The following is a 23461-nucleotide window of genomic DNA, read 5'->3' as shown; positions in this document are numbered from 1 at the left end:
TCAAGAGTTCAGTAAAAATCTGAGAGATTGTCTTGTCAGGCGTTGTTCTGGAAACTATTTAGAATAAAAAAAATTGCTTGTCACAACTCCTAATCTAAAAATGAATTTTGAAAAACCATCTGTGGTAGTGTAATACTGAAGTCACATGCATGTCTGTAGCTGCTAAAGTTTGTTCATACTTCATCTTAACAGCAAGTGTTTTGTGTGGTTTTTTTTGTTTGTTTTTTTTTTTTTTTTTTAAGCTGGTAGTATTTGGAAAGTTTCCCAGTAGTTAAATCTGTACTCCGGGGTCACAGTGTGCTCACCTGCGTCGTCCCGCATCTCTTCTTTTGCTTTAGTCAAGTACACCTCTGTATAGTACATCATTAGTATGTTACAAATTTATTGATACTTAACCAAATAAAATCAAACTATGAAATTTAATTTTTTTCCTGGTAAATAACACTTTTTTTTTCCCCATATTGAATTATTTAATTTTGTGACTTTGGTATACTTCTGTATCCCCGTAAGCTTCTAATTTAGTTGCCATTAAAATGATGGGGGGGGGCGCTCTCTTTAGACTATGAGCACAGATTCCTGTTGGTGTTTGGGGAGGTCCCTGGTGATAGCCAGTGGCTAAGTATTATGGCGAGTATGGGTTAACCTGCTATCCTTAGTTTCTGGGAAAAGACAGCTTGCTAAAATGATTGCCATAGTACCACATGCTCGAAGGGTATGTTTACAGTCTCATCTTCTCCTGCAGACTTCCAAAGGATCCCACTGGCAGCAGTCAAGCTTCCAGTTTTGCTGCTTGCCAGCTTGGAGGAGGCCGTTTACTCCAGGCTTAAGGAAATGCTTTTGAGCGTAGGAGACCAGGTTTTCTGGGGAACTTTCTTGCGATGAAAATGGTCACCTGTTGGAACAGGAAGAGTTCTTGAAGAGATGAGGAACCTAATTTTTATTGCTATTCTTAGTTTCTTATTTTTGGCACCTGTTATGTATTTGTAGTTTCCGGTTTCTTGTACAATAAGCCCAGTTTAAAAAGTAGTGTTACACAAATCTAAGGAAATTTCAATATACTAAATATGTAGATTGATGTTACGAACTGAAGTTGTCTGGATAACTAACTGGCTGTAAGTGACAGAGAAGTTCTTCTGTGTCACCCAGGTGACGCATCTATACAACTAATATATTTTGAAGGGAAGAAGTCTAGATACACTGTTCCCAAGGTGAAAGTGCAGAGCTGAAACAGAGCAGTGTTGGGTCAATTTGTAGCATATCCACTTGTACTGATACAAATAAAGAAATGAAATAACAAAGTCTGTAGGAGCTGTGGCTTTGTTAGACAAGAACAAGAAATTATCTAAAATTTCTTGTTAAAAGGTCGTGTTCTTTTTTGTTTGTTTTAATTTTTTTTTCCCCTTTCTGGTCCTTCTTCAGTCCTGGGTACTAGGATGCAGGGCTTTGTCCTTTCCAGACTGTGGAAAATGTTTTCTCTGCATTTTGTTCCAGTCTTATGTATCTGATAGTACTCGAACCTCCTGCTTCAAACTGTGTTCCATCTGTGGTGGCAATGTCACTCGAGTGGATATTGCCAGTGGGTATTTTGCTTAAAGAGTGTACACCCAAGAGACGTTCCTTTTGTACCTGTTTAAGGCCTGGGAATCTTCATGAATGACTCCGGAGGGATTTTCTTAAAAACCCTTCTGACTCTCTTATAATTCAGTGCAACGCATTTACTGCTCTTGTATGAAATAGGTGTCCTCTCAGCTTCTGCATGGCAGCTAAAGCTGTCTGTCCTTCATGAAAGGGTGTGGGAAGCTTGTCCTGGACCAGAAGGCAGGTAAAACTCACTCTGAGACCCTCAGAGGCGTCTCTCAATTTTCTCTCTTAGCTGAATCCACAGGGTTAGATATAGAATTTGACCTCTTCAGAAGGGATAATGATCTGCATCATCTTTTCTTCATCCCTCTTCAATTGGCCAGTCTTCAGAGCCTTAAACAAGTGAAAAGTCATTGAAGATGCCAGGACTGGATCCCATTTCCATGGACTTGATGGAGTTGTCATTCATGAGGACAGTCTAGTTGTGACTTGCAGGCAACCATAGGTATTTGCCAGGTTGCAGGGGAAGAATTTATATAGCACTTTTCTTCAGCTGTTATATTACAGGGCTCTTCTGACACTGGCCATTCCACAAATTACTGTCAGTGGCAACTTACCAGAGGTGGCGGCTTTGGAGGCCCTTTTTCTTGTGACAATTAACCTGTACATAAAACTCTCTTTCATGTTTTTTTTTTTTTTTTTAAAAAAAAAAATCCCACTGCAGTCAGAGCCCCATGATACTTTGTTACATTCATCTTCCTTACAGGTAAGCATGAGAGCAAACCGCTGCTTTAGGTGGTGAAACAGATCTTTAATATCATAGCTTTAATACCGTACTTCCAAGTATTTTGAAAGAGATGCAGGCAGCAACTTACCCATTCTGGATTTGAAATGATTTATTTTTTTTTGTCATGGTAGGACTTTGAACTTTTTCCAGGCTTTCAGGCCAGCTCTGTGCTCACTAGGAATTTTGAGATCTCTAGCACCAAAAAAGAAGCAGCTTTATTTGGTATCATTGCAAATACTGTCTGGTACTGTTTACCTTTGTTCAGGCACCTCATAGCTGACAGGAGGTAGGGAGACATAGTTACTATCAAACTAAAATACCTAATACATCCTCAAGGTAGGGCAGGACAGAGCACTGTGGGTGAACAGGGTTAGCCAAGGCAGTTCTAGTTCTAGGGCCTACTCTGCTTTTCAAAGGGGGTGTTTTTGCTATTGCGCTGGATTGCAGCCCTCTGCTCTACAGCCCTGGGGTCTGCATTTCTACCTAAACTTCTGCTGAGTGTCATCACAACCCAGATCTTGGATGGCCTTTGGGCTAAGAGAACTCCTTCCCTTCGTTAACAAGGAGCATCATTTTTTGCAGGAGGTGAGACTGTTAGGCATATATATGTAGCAAAATAGCATGAGTTCTGTTAGAGATCCTAGAAAATGGTGTTGTCCTTCCCTTTTCAAGTGCTTCTTGTCTATGTGATTTTGGTTTTGAAGGTGAGGAACAGGAATCTTAGCTCCGTAGTGCACGGAAGCATTAGCTCCCTGCAGGTTCAAAAGCAAGTTTGTTATTTCAGTCTGGTTTAGGGTGGTTCCAGCGTCACAGAAGCTAACTTTGGCGTGCTGAAGCTAATGGCCTGGAGGCCTGAAAGTACAGTAAGTGGTGAAAAAGTCATTTCTGTAAAGGGCAGCTCAGAGCATCATCTGTCCATCCGTTCTGTCTCCATGTAGTTGAGAGCCTATGCTGTTGTGAATGGTGTTGTCATTCCTCATATATGCAAGCTTCTTTTTCACTTCTGCTCATTTTTAGGTGCTGTTTCCTTTTATTTTGTATCATTTCATGTTACCACCGAATCAGGTTGCATTTTTAGCCAGGGTTGTCCTTTCTTATATTTCTGACTCTTTATCTGTGTAAAAATACTTGAAAGAATTCCAGATTTTAATTCACAGTTTGTTTACATTTTTTCCTGTTGTAGTTATGTTTATAACTTCCTTTGGTCTGGAGAAACAAGTTACTCTGAATCATCAACTAGATGGATGGACGTCTCTTATTTGCTATCTTATGATATATCCTACTTGGTGCCACTAGTACAATAAGGAGTTGGAGGAAAAAGTCTCCTGGTTTTGTCATGCTGATTCTGTGCACTCTTATTTGAACAAAATCTCTCTTTACTATCACTCTTCCTTTCTGTTGTTGTTAGTTTAGTATCCTCCTTGCTCATTCAACTCCAGAGATTAACCTTTTGCCATCCTGTCAGATGCGTGTAGTCTCTGTGCTGCAGCAGAATGTGTGCTCAGTGTGCAGCTAATTTATAATGTTTAGCTAATGTTTAGCACTGATCATATATCCAAGAGTTTCTTCAATGTTTTCTGCCTTTGCTAACTCTGAAAGGGATCTGTAAGTATGCCTCTAGTATTTTTTGCTCTTCCAGGATTGTCAAAGTCTTCTATAATCTGTAGTTTCTTCCAAAGAGAAATAATTTTATTTGACTATGTTTCATTGCACAACTTCATAATTTCTGTCCAAAGCATGGGTTTGCTACAAGGAATCAATAGGCGATTGCTGTCCTTGTGTATTTTGCTGAGTTGTTGATGACTCTTTTTATTCTCAGGATGCTTGACGGGTCTGCATTGGTAGCTGCTTGCTGCATATGGCTGGATCGGTTACCTCTGTTCCCTTTGGCTTTCTCTTAAACTCTTCCAGGCGCATGTCTCTTCCCATCTAGTTTGTTGGAGTCCAGTGTTAGTGGCCCAGGTCACCACTGGCTATGTGTGATCTGCCCATTTCCTTTATTTTTGGACTCTCTGTTTTCATTGTTGTTGAGCCGAGCTTGTGTCATCAATTTTGCAGCAGTTCATGACCTTGCCCCCAAACACAGGATCTCTAAACCATTAATTTTCTCCAGTTGAAAACTTAGATTTAGTGCTTTTCTTCAGTCAGAGAACCTGGTACACCCAATCTAGTACTCAGTAATTATTTTACCTTTATTCATTGACTGAGGGGAGCTGCACTTGCAATAGGGAGGAGGCTCTTTGAACTCATTGCAGAACTCCTGATCCGACAAGGTACTCTGTGCCTGTGAGCAGAGGTCCCATTCTGTCCCCCAGTGAGCAGGTAACTTGTCTCATGAACCATATGTCAAAATTATCTTACATGGAAGCATCACAAAATTTGTCTATGGGAGAGCTGAGGGAAAGGGAATTCCAGGAGTGATTCATGAACAGGAGATGGCAATTTGACCCCAGCTGTGTCTGGGAGCTGCAACTCTTGGAAGCTGTGTGAGACTTCAAGGTGGGCATTCATCACTCTAGCTGTGAAATACCGTTTTTGTTTAAAGACACTTGTGAAGAACAAGAAAAAGCACACAAAACAGAATTTTATCTGCTGCTAACAACAGGGCACAACACCTGCCACTTTGTCCGTTGAAATCTCCTTCTCTGAGGATCTTGTAGGTGTTAATGATAGGGGAATGATTAGGGTGTGAGTAAGGCCGGTAGCAAGAGCTGTAACTTTTTGCAAAGAAAAAGTCACGTTTCTGCTACTCCACTAAGCTTTGTTACTTGAAATGATCTGAGAAGTAGTTTGTCACAGTCAAGGAAAACCGAGGTAATCTTCTAAATTCCGTTAATTATATGCGATTTCTAGTTAGGGAACAAACTTTTAGTCAAAAAGTAATGTTTGCCTTGCTTCAGAACAAAGTAACAGTTGGAGGGATGTTTTACTCAGAATAAGAGTAGTAATTTAAAGTCAGTCAAAGCTTATTTGAGATGTTAGGAATATAACTACTAGTCACTAGCATAAATTGGACAAAATACAGCTTTTAGAAATATATATGAGAGAAATTTTAAAATACTAATTAAATAAGAAACTGAACTCTTGGAAGGAGCTCTGATTAGACTTCAGTATCACAAATAAGGAACCAATTACAGTTTTGATGCAAACGAGTCTGTAGCGGCAGCATGTCAAGTCTGAGTCATGTTTTTTTCATTTACTTACTTAATCCCCTTCTGCACTTTTAAGCTGATGATTGATTGTTAAACTGGTGGCTTAGGCTTCCCTTTTTTTTCAGCTATTTTTCTTCATGAAAAAGCTTAGTAACTCATTTTTGTTTAACCTAAGGCAAATGTGGTTTACCTGCCCATCATCTGCAGTAAGATCATATGATGACCTCTGTATATGATGGCAACAAATAACCATTTCAGTATAACGCTTTGAATATCAGTGGAATATTTAAATGGTTGTGCTTGAATGACTTATCCCAGAAAGTAAAAAAAAAATTAATAAAAAAATAATCAAACAAAAATTCTAATAATTCATTCCACATTTTTCTTATCTCAGCTTCTGTGTTCACAATTTCTGGAGTCACTAGATTAATTTGTCGTCTCCTTGAACCTTTCTGATACGTTTTGTGTGGGTAAATTTTGAGGTAGCCCTGGACATTCAGCTTAATTTGTATCAGTGTTGCCTAGAACCTCTCTTGATTGTCCTACTCTCCTTTCTCCAATGATTGTGGAACCAGGTGAGGTAACCTTTTCAAAAACGTTACAGATATGACTTTGGGAAATGCAAGTTTTCAGGAAGTCGTAGGTAGTTCACAGTCATGGTAAGGAAGAGATCTAAAGAATTACAATACCAGACAGTCAGCTTTTGTCCTTTGGATTAGTGGTTGCTCCCAGTTGCAGTAGATGAATACAAAGAAGGATATTACCCTCTAGTATTGGGGAGTGTGTGTGTGGTGTCCTGCCTCTGATCTGTAAGACTGTATAGGCATCTGTAAGCTGTTTTCTTGGATATACCTCAGACCATGATGGGTTTTGGATGTGGAAGGCCTTCCACAAAGAAGGCTCTGATGATCCCCTTGCTGTTTCATGGAGAAGTTTCACACTTTCTTCTCTGTAATAATTCAGGGTATCCTGGCTGGGTCAAACTGATGATTGTGTCTGCAGCAGTATTCTGGCTGGCTGGTTCAGTGTCTCTTCCGGGCATAAAGTTTGTGGCAGCGTGGGAACTGGGTTAGCATGTATTGGCTGTTGGAAATTTCCATGGCTTTTTGATCATCTTCTCTGTTTTCTGGACAGCAACAATAAATTGAGACAAATAAACTTTCTGATGAGTTTATCTTTGTAAAGTAGTGGACATATATATGTCTACTAATCTTTCTCCCTTGGGCTTTGGGTTATAAACAGGTTGAAAAGTGTTGAGATGCCCAAGTGTCTCAGTTTCTGATGCAACAGATTCACTTTACTTATCTTTTAGTTTTCTTCTGGCATTGAAATCTTCAAGTGTATAATCCGATTGATCTCCCTCACCATTTCAAACAGGAATTTTGTAATTAAGCTACTTGAACTGTCAAGCAGCTGTCCCCACGAAGTGTTTGCTGTGGTTGCAGTGTGTCTTCTCTAAGGGATTTCAGAATATTTGAGTTTTTTGTTTTGTTTCAACCTTTCCTTCTGTGATCCTTGGTATCGGTGAGGTTATTTTGTGAGAATAGCAATCTTATTTCCATCATGGTTCAAGATGAATATTAATAAAGTTTCTCTGCTTAGGATCTCTGTTTCATGTCTGCCTGTGAAGTCTCCACGTGAGAATTCAAGTGTCTGTCTGGTATACTCAGGATCTGACTGTGATTTCTCTGCTGGAGGAGAAAATTAGCCATGTGTACAGGCTGGGGTCGTTCAGTTTTGCTGTACACAGTAAGATACACTGTGGCCTGAGTTGCTCCTTTCTCAGCCTTTTCACTTAAGCCTCGCTGTTGCCAGGGAAGCAAAGGCAGAAGAGTTGCATTCCTGTCTGTCAATATACTCCACTTTCTGTTAAATTTCTCTTGTTAGAAGTTTTCAGGCTCTTGCACATGCAAATGGGCACAATTACAGTGAGTGCCCTAACCCCAGTGTTTTCCATCATTCCTCACAAGAAGACCCATCTTAGGCAAATATATTACATGGCGAATCTCTCTGCAAGGGAGTTTATTTACTTCTGTAATTGTGTCTGTTAGTTTTAATAAGGTCCATGATCACTTATTTGTTGAAGACAAGTTTGGCAGTAGACTTTGGGTTGGCCTCAGTTGCCTGTATTTCAGCATCTAGTGCAGTTTGAGACACTAAGTTATCCTGTCTAGTCTTCAGCTGGCACTCAACTGAGTGGTTTAGCTAATTCTAAGGTAGAAACCTGCTTGTTGATCACCTTGACTAGTTCCTTGGGTCCACCATTCTATGATTCTATGATTAACTAGTCATGTAATACATTTGTTTAAACACATGCATTATTGCCACTTCATTGCCTTTTCATGTCGGGGTTTATCTGAACCATCTGCCGCACACAGTGTCAGATGTGGCATGGGTCTTCCAAGAGAGGACTTCTGCTTGTTGAAGCAGCAGCTGATGGAATATGCAGGTATCCAGATGTGATATTTTAGGACATTGCAAATGGTACTGGTAAACCATGGGTGGACTACTGAGTTCCATACTGTATTTCCTTTGACTCCAGTTGGAGTTTAGACCTTTTGCTTATATTTGGAAACCTAAATTATAGATGTCTTTAATCCTTGCCTGAATTCTCGTATCTCACTGTACAGCAGTGCCATACAGTATGGGTAACTATTCTGGTGTGAGATACACTGTGCGCATACGTGGCCTTGTAGAGAGCACGTTTTTCATATTAGTTATATGTCTTTTGCTGTAGTGGCTTAAGCAATTTACTACATCCAGAATGTTTGCTTATTATATTTGTTTGCTCTGTGACATATGCTATGTATTTCAAGTTGCACATCTCGATTGCAGGGTAAGCCTTTTCTGTTCTAGCCTCCTTGCTAACACATCATAATTAAATGACAACAAAATCCCCACCTTTGGCCATTTTGTTGATTGAGAAAATCTAAGGTTTTAATCTTTGATTCCATATTGAGTTACTTTATTTGTCTGGTTTGGTTTTGTTTGGAAATTTTCCTTTCTTTTCAAAATTACACAAAGCGATTGTAAAGAGAGTTGTTAAAGAAGGATTGAATCGGTGACAGATGTAAATAATATGTATTCTCAAGTATCCGTAGTCTGGTCATTGATTTAGAGACTCATATGCTTCATGTAGCATCTTGCATCAACATAGCATTGGAAATGAGGGAACCAATATAGTTTCATTATGGAAGAAATATCCGAGATGAAGCAGTTTGTAGCTCAGTCTTCTGAGTCTTAAATCCTTTTTCTGTTTTGGTTTGGGTTTGTTTTTTTGTTTGTTTGTTTTTTTGTTTTGTTTTTGTTTTTTTTTTTAAATGTGCTTGTCCTGTGTAGTAATTCAAAAGGGAAGCTGAGCTGACTGCTGTTTGAAGAAGTGGCTGAAAAGTATTATGAGCGCAGTTTTTAATCTGTTCAATTTCCTACTTGATTTTTTTTTTTCCAAAATACCTTCCTGCCTCTCCTCAGAAGGCGTCTTACTGATCGTATATAGGAGTTTGCAAAGGATATTCCTCTGTGGGTGATGATATCCTTACAAAAACAACTTTTGTGTTTCCTGAGATTGCGATGGTATTTAATGTTCTGACCTGGTGTTTGCTGGAGCCGCCTGGCCCTGCCTTGCCTTCTCGGGCTTTATCCACAACGCTCTTCTGCTCCAGTCCAGGAGCAGAGGAAGCCGATTGTAAAAAAACTGTAGTATTTAGTCAGTCCTCAGGGGCTGGATTTAGCGCTGAGCAACCCTTTTTGTAAGCCTTGCAGCTCCTTGGATTTTGACTGTTTGTCCTTAATACTCTGTGTCAATTCACCTTCCTTTTTGTGTACATTTTTGTCTGTGATTGTAAATTATTTTATCAAAGTAACCAAAATAAAAGAGTGAGTGATTTCCACCCCCACCCTTCCCCCTATACTTCAGGAAAGTAAAATGCTTTTAAGGCCTAACTTCCCTTGCTGTCACGTATTACTTAGTTGTTATTCAGCTGGTGGCTATGTCCACATTTCCACTGCAATTAAGATCCTCTAGTGTAAGGCACTGTAAAAAAACCAAACAAACAGGCCACAGGTTTCTGAAGATGAAATTGTCGGGGATGAGATCGTAGGTTTTGTGTGGAACAGTGTTGAAGGAGCTGAACTTCAGTGTATGGTGTGACAGCGAAGCTGAGCTGATCAGCAGGAGTTGAAAGGGCTGATTCCTTGCACCCACTCCAGGTCAGGAGTTTATTGCCCTCCCTGTACAGACAGGGACGCTCTTCTGATCTCCCTCCTCACCCATGCATGAGCTGGTTCAGTGAGGTAAATAGACAGAAAAGTATTATGATTTTTGCTGTAGGGGAGAGAGGATGCGGGATTGTCCCCTGCTATGGCAACAAGTTCTTAGATCAATATGGCTGTTGGCAAACCACCCCTAGTAAGGCAAAAAGCAACAAATTGATGGAGGAGCAAATGGGGAGGGCAAACAGTGGGGACCAGCAGTAATATTTTTTTTTACATGTATGTATACCCTGTACGATTTCATTTTAATTTGTCAGTTTTGCCTATGTAAAATGTATAAACAAGATAAATTTTGTTAGTAATTCTAGATAACCATCTGCTGACTGTTGCTTTAAGTCATGCTCTTTGCTAAACTGCTACTGTGTGGCTATCTCATTATTTGATTTTTATAGAACAGAAAAGATTAAATTAACAACTGCTCTGAAGGTAGTAGAGAGCTGTGTGTTTTCTGTCATCCTCAAATAAGCTGCTGGATATAACACAGTAAAAAGAAATTACATAAAGCTTAGGACCTCTGTAATATTATTTATATTAATGTATATATATGTATAAATATTTACCGTAAATGTGAGAAGTGACACACAAGAAATACATTTTACATAAAACTAAAACCAAACCCTCCTTAGTTAGGAGGCTGTTAACTCTATTAGGGTTCCGTGACTTGGGACTTTTACAGAAGAATTGCATTAACAAGCTGCTAACCAAAGCAGGGGTTGGTCTGGAAAAAAAACCTTGAGATGCTGCCTGCTTAGGCACTGCCCCCAGTCTATTGTCGTGCTATTCCTGTACCTTTCAATGTTTTCATTAATGATGTGGATGAAACAGTACACTTATTACATTTGTAGATGCTATGAAGCAGGCTTAGAGGAGACTGAAACATTTTAGAACTAGAAGTAGAATTCAGTGTGATCTTGTGAGCTGATCAGCTGTAGAACAGTCAGATTCACAAGCAGAGCCCAGGCTAGAACTTGCTGGGTAGCAGTTCTGCAGAAAAGGACCGAGGATCATTAATGTGACAGTGCTGTGAAAAATAGCTACCGTTTAGAACATATAAGCAGAAGTATTGGGTATATGAGATGCAAGATATGTCAAGTAATTTTTCTTACTCAGCAGTGGCTGGCCCTCAGTTGCTACCTTTGTAAAGCACTTCACAGAAACTTAGCGCATGCCCTGTATTACATACTTGTACGGAGATTAGATTGGGTACATTGGGTTGTATGACGAAGCAGTGTGAAAGTGTGGTGGTAGCACCCTACGGCATACATGCATTTTCACTTTCTGCACAGATCAAGTCCAGTCTTCAGTTCCGAAGGCTGTTCAGGTCATTAGTTGCTCTGACTGTTAGTTTTTCATACAACAGCTTGTGTTTCAAGTCAAGTATTTTTCCGCATTGTGACAGTGCTTTTAACTTGAAAACTCATTGTTCGTGTTTTGCACCTTCTGTGCTGTCTTATCTACTTTATCTGTCTTTATTTATTCAATTAGTGTGACATATTCTAAGAATCATTTTGCCTGAGTATTTAATTCATATATTATGTCATAAGATTTAAGGCTAAAAAGTGATTCATGTTCCAGAAAAGTACAAGAAATGATAATAATCAGAATAAGTAATTCTTTATGTTGTGTGGGGCTTTTTAGCATGGCATCAGTGTATTCACAGTTGTTAAAAATATTCTGCATCTCTAAATATAACTAAATTAATGTTGTGTTTCCTAACTTACAAGAAAAATGGACTTTTTGACAACAATATTTTCACTTTAAAATGTGAGGTGTTTTTGTTTTGTTATTTTCATGTGAGTTTGTTTTGTTTTGGTTATTTTTAGTGTGAGAGGAAAATTCACAGTTTATACATAGTTTAGCAAGAAAGGTAATACCAACTGTTTAATGAAATATGTGTAATTGGCTATGTACAAAGTGCTTTCAAAAGTGGAAATGAAGTAAAATGCAGTTATAGTATATTTACATCCCTTTAAATGTCTGCTATAGCATTTCTAATGCAGCTGTGCAGGTTAGAGTAAGAGAGGAAAAACATGGCAGCATTTCAGAAGGCACCATAAGCCCTGGAATATAACGTTACAAAAGTGGCAGCACTGCGACTTGCAGGCTTCAGCTGGGTAGACATGTATGTGATTAAGACCGCAAGAAATATCATTGCTGTGAAGTCTCAGCGTGGCAGCTGGCGGCTCGATAAAGACACAGAGCTGGCAGCAGCCACAGCTGCGCAGTCCGGCTTTCTGAGAGAGATGCAGGCGTCTGTAAGCACTGCCTGGCATCGAGGGAAACTCCCCTGGAGACACTTCGGTGTAGCCGTTTCCGAGATGTGCATTAGGTTAGCCACCTGAAATGAGGTGTATGGGCTTTTCTAATCGTATTCATGATATCCTAAGTAAACTATCCCTTTTGTGTATGCCAGATTTTTCAAAAATACCCACGTAGGAGATTTAAAATTATTTTGATTATATAACTCCATTTAATCTCTGACCATCTTAGTGAAATTTCTCTCCCCCAAGTCCTGCGTTTGGTTGTGTAGTAGCAAACAGGTTTGTGCTCCTGGCTGGAAGGCCACAAAATGTTTTTGTGTCACCATTTCTAGAATAGTATGAAACTGGTATGTATGTAAAGTATGTAAAGAAAAGATGTAGTATATAAATTTTGTCCTCTTCTTGTGATGACACGAAAGATTATTTCCTTGGTAATGTGAAAATAACATGACAGCACCACATCAACTATTGTCTCTGTTATCTCTCTATTAGTGGACTTTTAGAATGGATTACAAATCAATTATCTGCATATCTGATGTACTTAAGAGTTAGTCCTTGCAATTATATATACCTCCTGGGCATCTTTGTTTATGCAGATTAATTTACAAAATAGTTACAGTTTCTTGTAGGAGTTCTTCAGCTTTAGATATATAAGACAATTAATAAAACAAGCAAACACCAACACCTAATATGTTATGATTTGATTCAAATTTCACAGTTTAATTTCCAACATACTTTTATTGTAGGATAAGGAATATCTTTTTTCTCCTAAACTTTATTTTGTTCATTTTTACAGTTCCTCGATACCATTATCAAACTGATTTTTTTTATCCTTAATAGAAAAGGATCAATCCTACAAAATATCCCAGCAATACTATAGCACTATAAATATACTTCATAAAACACATGATTTTTTTTGGTTATTAGTAATTTCTGCTTTTTCGAAAAGAAGAATGAACTTTCAAAATACTAGAAGATGAAAGGATTATTCACAACTTCCAGGGGCTGAGAATAGGTGTTCAGTAGTATCTCATACAGTACTATATGAGTGATGGCTTTCTTGTACTCATGGTTCTAAGACAAAATGCTGTTAATACTCTAAGGAGTTTCTTAAACTTTAATTATTGTGATGATATTTCATAGTATGTTGGTTTCATTTTAAAGATGTGTAATAAATGCGTCCTGATTCTGCCATCATTAACTTTGATGTTTACAATTAAGAAAGTTTTTGAACGCATTCTGATTTATATTGGTATATTTAAAATCAGAATTAAAAACACAGTATACCAAAGAATTCTGTAGTTATACACATTCTTAGTCTTTAAGTTAGATAATTCTAACAGTATTGCTGTATTGTATGACATTTACTGTCAAATGACAGTAGGATTTTTGCAGTCTGAATTTAGTCTGTATTTTTGAACACATGAAGTATTTGAATGTATCTCATCTAACTGCATATGTATTTTTAAAATCTGTCCCTGCTAGCATTTTACTCTACGATATTTATGAAAAGGGCAAATGATTACATCTCAGCTTTATTTTTTTATTTTTTTTATTTTTGCCTTTCCAGAGATTTAAATCAGTTGTCTGTCTTTCCTCAGTAATAAAAATGACATTCCAGACTGAACCTCTTCTCGAAAGCAGTCTCACAGTAATAGGATTTATTGTTTTCATTATACTAGTGTAACTGTGTTAAAGTAGTTGCACTCAGTGGTGTGTCGAGTGATTTGGAATCTTAATCTTTGAGTAGAGATACTTGGATATTTTTTTAACAGATTAGGGGGGAGGCAAAAATACTGATGTAATCAGAATTTTTTTATGTAGTTGTACTTGTTTCGATAAGACCTTAGTTAGAAAGTTTTTCAGGTGTTGGATGGGATTTTTGCTTAGGAAGAGAGAATTACCTAGCAGAAGTGGCAAAGAGCTTAGTGGTAAGGGTGCTTCCCATGACGGAGGAGTGCTGGGCTCCTGTCCTCCTCTGCCTTAGCCAGAGGGACCAGAGCTGCTGCTGGGAGAGGTCCCACGTCCCCAGGCTGTTTGTTGGCAGCTATGGGGTTTGTGTCTCTATCCACTCTGTACGGATCATATCATGTGTATGAACCCTAAAAAATACAGTCTATCCATGATACTGAATAAAATACATCATCCTGTTTGCTTCTCATGCCAAAAGGAGAAGCCCAAGACTTTTGCCCAGAGGAATGAGAATGTCTGCCTCCTCCCTTATTGGAGTGGATGGCCTGAGGTGTCTGCTGGCCTCTGAACTGCTCCCGTGTGGTTTTTGCAAGAGTTTTTTGTCAGTAGCCAAAATTTTGCGAAGGAGTGTACTCTTGGTGAGTAGCATGAAGGAGCCGTGCCCTGATCCTGGTTTGTTTACGAGTGTAGACTTAGCCAGAGAACTGGTATTGGTAATAAAGAAGCTCATCTGGGCAGATGGAGAGAGATAATTAGTACTTGGCATAATCCAGGTAAATGCTTTAGGTGCTGGAATAAAGGCTAGTTTAGGAAATCCTGGTACCTGTGCTAGTAATTTTTACAAGGCTTGAAGCGCTCCACCTGTTGACTGGATACGCAGTGATTTTTCAGAACTTGCTTCTTTGGTAGTTTAGTTGGTTGGTTGTTTTCTTATTTTTTCTTTTTTCTACTTTGGTAACAGGCAGAAAAAAATGATGATTTTATCTTGTGGCCTTACTTGGTGTTTTGTGTGTACTTTACTGGAAAAACTATGGCAAAAGATTGCTATGGCAGTTTGTTGCAAAGCTGTCCTCTCTTGGAGAAATTGGCAGGTGCTAATCTCATCCACAGAGTAATTATGTGGACTTTTATTTTGGAATAATCATTCTTCCTGCTGTGTTTCGGGCAGGGTCACCTGGGAGTTGAGCAACAGAACCTGGAGTCAGGGCGTGTGGGTTCTGCTCCAGTGGTGTTTTTTGTCTTTGAGTTGTGTCTCTCCGTGTAGTAATGTGTGCAGAAGCATGTCTTTTGTGGATAGTTTTGTGACCCAGATCCAGGAGCAAAAAAGAGCTGTTGCTAATATCACTGCTGTCATTTGACATTGAAAATGCAGAGTGCCGCCCTCATAATAATTTGTTTATTGCAGTGATAGGCAATGGCACAAGTTAAGATGCAGACTACAACAAACCTGTCCGGACCTACCATGTCCCCTATGGTGCTACCCCTACCAGTTACAACTGCAAATACACTGGGTCTGCCGTCCGCAATGAACGGATCCATTTCAGAATCGGCTGCCAGCTGTAGCAGTCCTACTGCCGGCCTTGTGGATCCTGCGCCTTCTAGCAACTCACCAGGTAAGTTGGTCCAGGTATATTTTCTTCGGCGTTCATATGAATCTTTTTGATGACTTGCTAATTAAAAAAAAAAAAAAAAAAAAAGAAAAATGTTCAGCCTTAAAGAGGATTAAAATAAATTAAAAAATTTCATAGAAAAATATTTTGGCTAAATAGACTGTTTAATAAGTTTATTTAACTGAGCTAAGACTTACAGTGAAGTGTTTATCAATGATATAAAAGCTCAGAAAAGAGCATGTCTGTTTTGTCAAATTCTGAGCGTATCTTTTATAGAGAAGTTCTAGTGGTGCAGGAAGGTCTCCAAGTGTATTTCTCTTCCCTAGAACAGAACGTCTTCAGACTGCTTGGCAGTATTCGGTGTTTCCTTTGTGGCCTAATAAATGCTGTAGTTTCTATGCTGAACTGGGTGTAAAATACAGAAATGTCATCCTAAAAAATTAAGCAAGAAATGACAGCGTGTGTTAGGGCTAGATACAAATAGGTTGAAAAAGAAATAGCAGAAACTTAAAAAATAGTAAGGCAGTATAGATGAAGTAAGTAGTCTGAGAAAAGCAGAACAAAATCCTTAAAGGGGGAGACAAGGTGTTCTTTGGGAGTGCTTTGAGAATGACTTAATTATTGTGAGAAAAGTCTAAAACACTGGGAAGAGGCAGGCATGAGCAAGTGGGGACCTCTAGGTTTCATCTGCTATATTTTTCTTGCAACTCTTACGCTATCCACTTCTCCTTCAAAGTGTCGAGAAACCATTCTGAAAGAGTAGTCAGTTCCTGGAACCACTATACTCCTGACAGTAAACTTTGGTGATGTAGAAAATGTAGCATATGTATATGTCCTTCTACACTGTCGTCTTTATAAAATTATAGAGATATTTTGGAAAGACATAGTTGTATTTTTTTAAAATTGCATGTTATCAAAATGTCTACTGTAAAATGCATATTCTAATATGATTAATATGTAAATGGTATTTAAACATTGTATTTAGCATATGTGCAAAAATTATTTTTTAGCCAAAGTATTTTCTCTTCTAAGCATGCTGCTGCTTTTGCAAAGCTTTGCGAAGTTGTGAAGAATACATTTCTCCACAAAAACTTTACAGACTCTTTATTTACAGCTCCTCTCCAAGATAACATGGCAAACCCCAAAGAGAAAACTCCAATGTGTCTGGTAAATGAGTTAGCCCGTTTCAATAGAATTCAACCCCAGTATAAGCTTCTGAATGAAAGAGGGCCTGCTCATGCCAAGGTAAGGTCACAGTTCCAGGTGATGAGCCATACCTTAAATGCTGAACAGATAATGTCATGGTCTGGACGAGTGCGCTTGTCAAACACAGCCACATTTCTAGTGTAAGGGGTTTCTTACTCTTTATTTTGCTTTCTTTTTTTTTTTTTTTTTTTTATGCTTTCAGAAAGTATGTCTGTATTTCTGTTGAAGCCCTGTAGACCATTTTGTACCTTACTTTGACTTCCACCTTTGAGTTTATATTTGTTGGTCTCTATAGAGACCTTGTGAAGGTCTTCCCAGGGTATCACCACCCTTTCTTAATCATTATGGAGCGTTTGCTTTTTAAGCTGCATGAATCCTTCCCCCCAGTCAACGTGCCTCTGATGACTACCTCTGCATTTGTTTCACGGTAGTGCAGATGACAACAAAGCTAGTTTGTGTCATTTTTTAAAGTGCTTATTGGTACGATTCTGTGTCCATAAAGTTGATTGCATTGATACCGTATCTTTGGATCTTGCATTATAGGGCACAAACTTTATTATTATTCTTTCCTTTAAATTCTGTGCAACTTTAAGATTTACAGCGATATTAAGACTCCTAACGTGCTTATAGCATTAAAGTTTCTAGTGAATTGACAGTTAATTCTGGTCAGTTCTCCTATCAGTTTGGATATCCAACTTCATTTTATAAGTACAAATTAGGATGCTTTCAGATGATGTGGAACACAGAGGGATATTCTCATGAGATGTAATTTTGAATTTCTTCCCTAGTTAGGAGCAATCTGGGGGGAAAAAAAAACTCTGAGAGAGACAGTGGCGTAATTAATAGCTATTTTGTACTCAGTATTTCTAGAGTTGCAAAACTGTGTAAGACAGTGGTCACACTGCAGATTAGTAGCAGTTTCAGCTAGTTGTGGACCGTCTCTCTGCCGTTGCCCCTTGTTTCTCTGTTTGAACATTATGTTGTCAGCAAGTGCAGAGTTGATACAAATCACTGACCTTCTGGTTTGGCTGGTGTTTGTGCATCCTTTATGCTGGTGGAAATGATGTCAGCAGGTGCTTTTAGGATCCCTCATTTTGTATGGAATTAGAAGTGCTCTTCCCCTTCCTGGTGGCTTTTGGCACCACAGGATACACTGGTTGGTTTTAGGTTGCGGCAGGTTAAATCTGTTGCGCTTTCTGTAACTTGTCATGTTGTATTGCTTATTTATTTTCTTAGCTTTTTTCCACTATTGTGAAATAATACATGCTTCAAAAAGGTGTGGGTTTGGCTGTTCATATTCCTCAGCAGTAGAGAGATTTGAATTACATTACATTCATACATTTAAATTTTAGCAGGATAAGAAATAGTTCACATATATTCGTTATTGCTTTTAAAGGAACTAATATAATTGAAATGACTTGAGCCTGCATTAGCTGCACTTTTGAAAGCCAGTTTTTCAATGGATTTCTTAATTTTTCAATTTTTCAATTTACCTCTTATTATTTTTAATTACACTCATAGTGGTGAAAAAAAGATATGTGCTCTGTAGACTCAGAAGAATATTGTCTCAATTTGACCTGTGCAGCAAATGAGAAAAACAAAGGAGAGAAGGGGATGAAGAATAAGGCTGACATTAATAAGATTATGCAGACTTGTGTACCTTTGACCTGTGAAAAGCTGAGACACAGAAATTATTATGGCACTGTTAGCAGTTTAGTATAATGTCTTGCTAGTAATGTGATGATATACCTGACAGAATATGTGAAACAGAGCTGTGTTTGTCCTAGAAAGCGTGACCTGAAGGGTGTAATGCTGCTGCTATTTGCCATTTAAGGAGCGTCTCGCGTTGCTTTCCTCCTACACATACTCTTTTCCTGTCCACTAGTGGTTTTCATGGTTTTCAGAGAAAAGCTCTACAAGACAGCTGTCAGTGTCGTGAGCACAAATGCTCGTAAATTTTTATATCCTTTATTCGAGTTGTCTCTGGAAAGTAAGTTTTGACAATTGGGCTGAAATGGGAAACTAGAAACAGTGGAGCTGGGAAAGAAGTGGTGTTTCCTGACAGTGGAGTTTGGGTTTCTAGGAGTCTGCCCTCCAGGTGGATTCGTCATCATAAGAAAAATCAGAAAGTCTTTGTTAGCATAAATGATATTTTTGAGTATGTTAGTCAGATTGATCATTTCCCCTGTGCTTCTATGTCAGTGGCATCTCAGGAGACAAACTTAAAAGAAACAGTGGCAAAAGAAAGTGGATGGTGGTACAGATAAGAGGGAAAGGGGTAAGGGTTGTAGGTAGCACTTCAAAAGGCTGGGAAGGAGGAGAGAAAGTTCTACATGCAGAAAAAGTGAGGAGGAAAGAATTGCTAGAGCTAAGAGAGACTGACCTTATGAATGCAGCAGGGTGAAGACAAGCACAAAGCGCGGTGGCCTTTGCATTTCCTCTAGCCGTCAGGTAGATTAGGTTGGGCGTAAGGAATACAAACTTCCTCAGAAAATCGGTGAGAAATGCCTCTCAGTCTGTGGCAGAACTGTCAGCTCCAATCTTGCAGAACTTGAGTACTTCATTGGCTGCTCCAGGTTTTGATTTTAGGCAGTAGTATTCCTTTCATTACATTTCCACGTACTCCTGTGTGTGTTTTTTTGCAGGACTTTTTTTATCAGATGTGCTAAGTGAGAAGGTTAGAGCTTCAGCTATAGAAATATACTGAGCAAGCCTTTTATTATCTTGAATTCCTGTTTATTGCTCTAAACACTAAGAGGAGAGTTACAGGTAGTTAAGTAGTGATTATTCATTATATATTTATGGAAATTCAAGATTATTCTCCTCCTATAAGAATACTGCACTTGATACTCTCTTGCAAAATATAAAACATATGAACTCTATATCCAGAAGTCTAATTTCAGTTCTCCTAATAATAAGGATGTATGTTTATAGATAATTCATATAATTATGGGTATTTAACTCTTAATACCCAGTTTAGCTGTCAGGTGGGGATAAGACAGAGTGCAAAATTCAGAGACCATTTCTCCCTTCCCCCTTGTCTATGAGGAAATTGTCATGACTGCTGTGGAAAAAACAACATGGCGATAGGAACCGTGATACGGGGACTTGCACTGAGCTTCTGAAAATTACAGTAGGCCAAAACTCAAGCCTGTAATTAAGACACAAATATGTATTTATAGCATTCAGTTCATATGCACTGTGTGCATGTGTATAGGGCTGAGTTGGGAGGCACGTACATACTTGTGTTCAAATGCTTGTTTGCAAGTATATACTAAATGAAAATACATGTAAAGGCAAATTTAAAGGTTGCCTATCGTGCCTGTCTCTAGATACCTGGTCCTGAATCTAGCAAGTTTAGATGCTTTTAAAAACTATGCAACAAATAACTATCAAAAGGAAAATTTTACTTTATATACTGCTCACACTAATAAGTGGATTTCTTTATGTTGCCTCAAGTAAGTTAGTCTGTTTTCTGAGGTAGGTATATCTTAGTTTACTGTGTGTGTCTGACTATTAGATTCTGCCTTACATGTATGGAATTGATATGGAAAAGATGTTGAGTTCTTACCCTTTCTCCTCATTTTCTTAGATGCTCAAATTTGAACGGAACATGTACTTATGACACAGAAGACAGACTCTATCTAATATCTTAAAAATGCATTGAATTTTATCTTCACAACTTGCACAGCATAGATACTGCTTGAAATAATCCTTTATTGCAGATTTTGAAATATATATGATTTTTATCAGTAGTCCATTTCTGAACTCTGAATTTTTATAGTTCCTGTCTTCACTATAGAGTCCACATTGTAGAACTGCAGTTTCCTTCAAAAAGATAATGCTTCTTTTCTTTCTTACTTTATATTTTTGAATGTATTTGAGTTGTGACTCTGCCCTAAAAATACACATTATTATCAGAAATCAGGATGTGTGAGAAATTCTTTTGTTTGGGCCAAATTCTCTGCTGCCTTGAAGAGCGTGCAGTCATTTATATCCATTTATATCCATTCAGAATTATTACAAAATTAATTTTTTTTTTTTAGAAGCATTCTTTACCTGTTTTCTACAGGTGACTAGGTGCGTTCAATTGTGTGAAGAATGTGGTCTTAACTGACCTGTGTGTAGTCTTCCAAGAGCAGAAGATCAGTTTGCAGTTGTTATTACTTGTTTTAAATATTATTCTGTTCTTTGATAGTTGACATTAACATGACACAATTTTGCTTTTTGTTTGAAAGGCCAGATATTGCCCACTGATAAGGACTCACTGACCTCTGTACGAATCAGTTGAGTTATCTGGGAGTTGAATATAATGAAAAGAGAGCACAGTTTCCTGTCAGTCCTGGAAGTTTTTATACAGATTGGTCTAATCCACAGTGATGATCTTGCCAGCGTTTACCTGTTCTTTGTCTTTGAAGATGTTCACAGTGCAGCTGACTCTCGGAGAACAGACCTGGGAAGCTGAAGGAAGCAGTATTAAAAAGGCCCAACATGCTGCTGCTAGCAAAGCGTTGAGTGAAACTACCCTTCCCAAACCAACGCCTAGACCACCCAAAAATAATGTTAACAATAATCCAGGTATGACATTTTCCTCTGTGTGTTAAATCTATGATCTTGTTGAAGTGTTGGAATATTATACCAATAAATAAATAAATTTAACAAGATATAAGTTAAGTTGGAGGATGCGAATCAACATAGCTGTTTTATAGGTACGATAGTATAATGAAGACCTTCTAGGCAGTTTGCACAGGAGAATTTTTAATGTGCATACCTAAAATGGTTGAACTGTAAGTGAATATATTATTTAGATAAGGCTTAGGTGTATGCAAAGTGATTGTATGTGATCAACAGTAGACAGACAGACAGAACAAAACCAGATTGAACTGACCATTATTACCATAGTAAAACTTTTTTCCCCAAAGAGTTATTTTAGCTAATTTTCCAATGAAGTTGGAAATTTTATCTGATCCAATCCTGTGAAAATGCATCTGTGGTGTAAATAAAAGGTCAGGATTTGGCATGAGAGCTTCGATGGGTAATTTCCTGCATTATGAGTTTTTCTTCATAGCAACCTGTGCTTTCATAACACCTTCTGAGGTACACATCTCAGCCACACGCGTAGTGATCTGTGTTGTTTGAATAAAATGTCATCTTGTCTTTTTTTTTATTTTTTTTACACTCCTGTTTTCCCTCCTTTTTCCCCTTTTATGTCTCTCTGCGCCCACCCCACACCTGCCTTTTTAAAAAAAGCCTGCTTCAGTCAAGTTCTTAAAATGGAATGATTTTGCAGTTAATCTTCGCTATATTGGAAAAAAAGCAGGAGTAAGTTTTCTTTAGAGCTTGTGAGTATTAGCCCGAGTATTAGCCATTAAGCATTGTTTGAGAGCGTTGCGATAGTATTCTCTTGCTCCTTTGGAGATGAATATATTGCTTCTCCAGGTGCAGGACACGGGTTTTGCCCTGTGTCCTTCATAGTCACTGTGACTTTGGCCGTTTAGAAAACAGTTGTTTATTTCTGAATACGTATTTGTCCTGAGTTGAGTGACACAGGACTAAGTTCTCTTCTAATGCTTGGGAGAACTCCACTTTTGGAAGACTATAGTGTCTGAATTTGTGAAAATATTTACTTCCTAGCCAGCTAGGCTATGTGGGATTCAAGGTCTTGATGTTTTCGAGCCTTGCCAAGTGCAGGGATGAGGAGGAGCGAGGCCTGGGCGCTTGACTCAGGCTGAACAACAGGATTGTTTCATACCATGAACGTCACATTCTGTATAAATTAGAAAGTTTGCTTCGTAGTTTCTCTCTCCCTTGATGGTGGTGCTCCAGAGAACTTCTTGCCCTGGTGCCAGACTCCTGAGCCCTTCTCCTCCTCCTGAAGCCATTGCACTCGCAGTGTCCAACACTTGCTGTCCACTGCTGGGATGCACAGCTTCCTGCTGGTAGAATTGGCTGGGTATAATCCTTGTATATTTTATATTGGTATCGGGATCGATACTGGTTCTACAGTATTGTTGTTAATTATTTAGTCTTATCCTATTAAATACATTTATATTTCAACCCTCATGTTTCCTTATTTTCCCCAATTCCCCTTCCCAGGTGGGGAGCGGTCATCAGGTGATCGAATAGTTGTCTAAACAACAATAAATTGTTACGGGTTTTCTCAGACCAAAACAGAATTGCATAAAAATATTTTATGTTTTTGGACATAATTTCAAAAGTTTTTGAATACGTATTGCATAAAAATTTTTATCACTTGGCATATAAAGCCTCAATGGCAGACTGGCAAAGTCATCATAGCTGTTTTAAGACTAGATTTATTTGTACCTCTTATGAAAATATTTTGAGAAAATATTAACTCCTTTTTATTGGAATGTACAGTTAGCTCATTTAGGGTTTCCTTACAACAGCGCAAGTGGGTAATACTGTAGCTGAATGTTTTATTTAATTAAAAAATAAATAAATAATGAAGTTACAGTGTAGCTTTTTATTTGTCATTTTTGAGACCATGCAAGTGAACAAGTGCTGGCTGCTTTCTATTTTTGTATCCTGTCACCAGTAGATGGCTGTAGTGACACTGATTTCCAGTAGTATTTTCAATTTGTTAGATCATTCCTGTTAGATCATTAGTTTCCAGTCATAGTCTTAACTTTTCAAGTCCTGCAAATAAAACATTTTGTCTAACTTGTTGTAAGATTACCAAATGACTGCAGTAATGCCTCTTACTGCTTGCTTGTCTCAATGCCTCATTGCCCTATTTGTTGTTTTATTTAATGGTATTCAGCGGGAAGAGACAGTATTCTTTTATCTTCATGGTTTCAAAAAGTGTCATAAGGTATTACAAGCACTTTGGAAAGATGAATAACCAGCTTGATCACAGCACTGACTTTCTCATTCATATGT

At 38.3% G+C, this 23461-nt stretch overlaps 1 protein-coding gene across 6 annotated transcripts in view; it reads left to right on the top strand.

Moving 5' to 3' along the window:
* The window catches only part of STAU2 (staufen double-stranded RNA binding protein 2), a 170740-nt gene that overhangs the window by 4083 nt on the left and 143196 nt on the right, over positions 1-23461 (top strand). For all 6 annotated transcript variants that reach the window (XM_074577279.1, XM_074577282.1, XM_074577283.1 and 3 more), the window contains 3 exons: positions 15151-15358; positions 16470-16600; positions 20980-21139. In XM_074577279.1, the coding sequence (XP_074433380.1) occupies positions 15160-15358; positions 16470-16600; positions 20980-21139 (490 nt within the window). In that variant the 5' untranslated portion in view covers positions 15151-15159. The remainder of the gene's footprint in view (positions 1-15150; positions 15359-16469; positions 16601-20979; positions 21140-23461) is intronic.

The sequence above is a fragment of the Larus michahellis genome, chromosome 2, assembly GCF_964199755.1.
Source record: "Larus michahellis chromosome 2, bLarMic1.1, whole genome shotgun sequence".
NCBI lineage: Eukaryota > Metazoa > Chordata > Aves > Charadriiformes > Laridae > Larus > Larus michahellis.
Note: the sequence above shows the minus strand (reverse complement) of the source record. Positions and strands in the feature narration are given on the sequence as shown.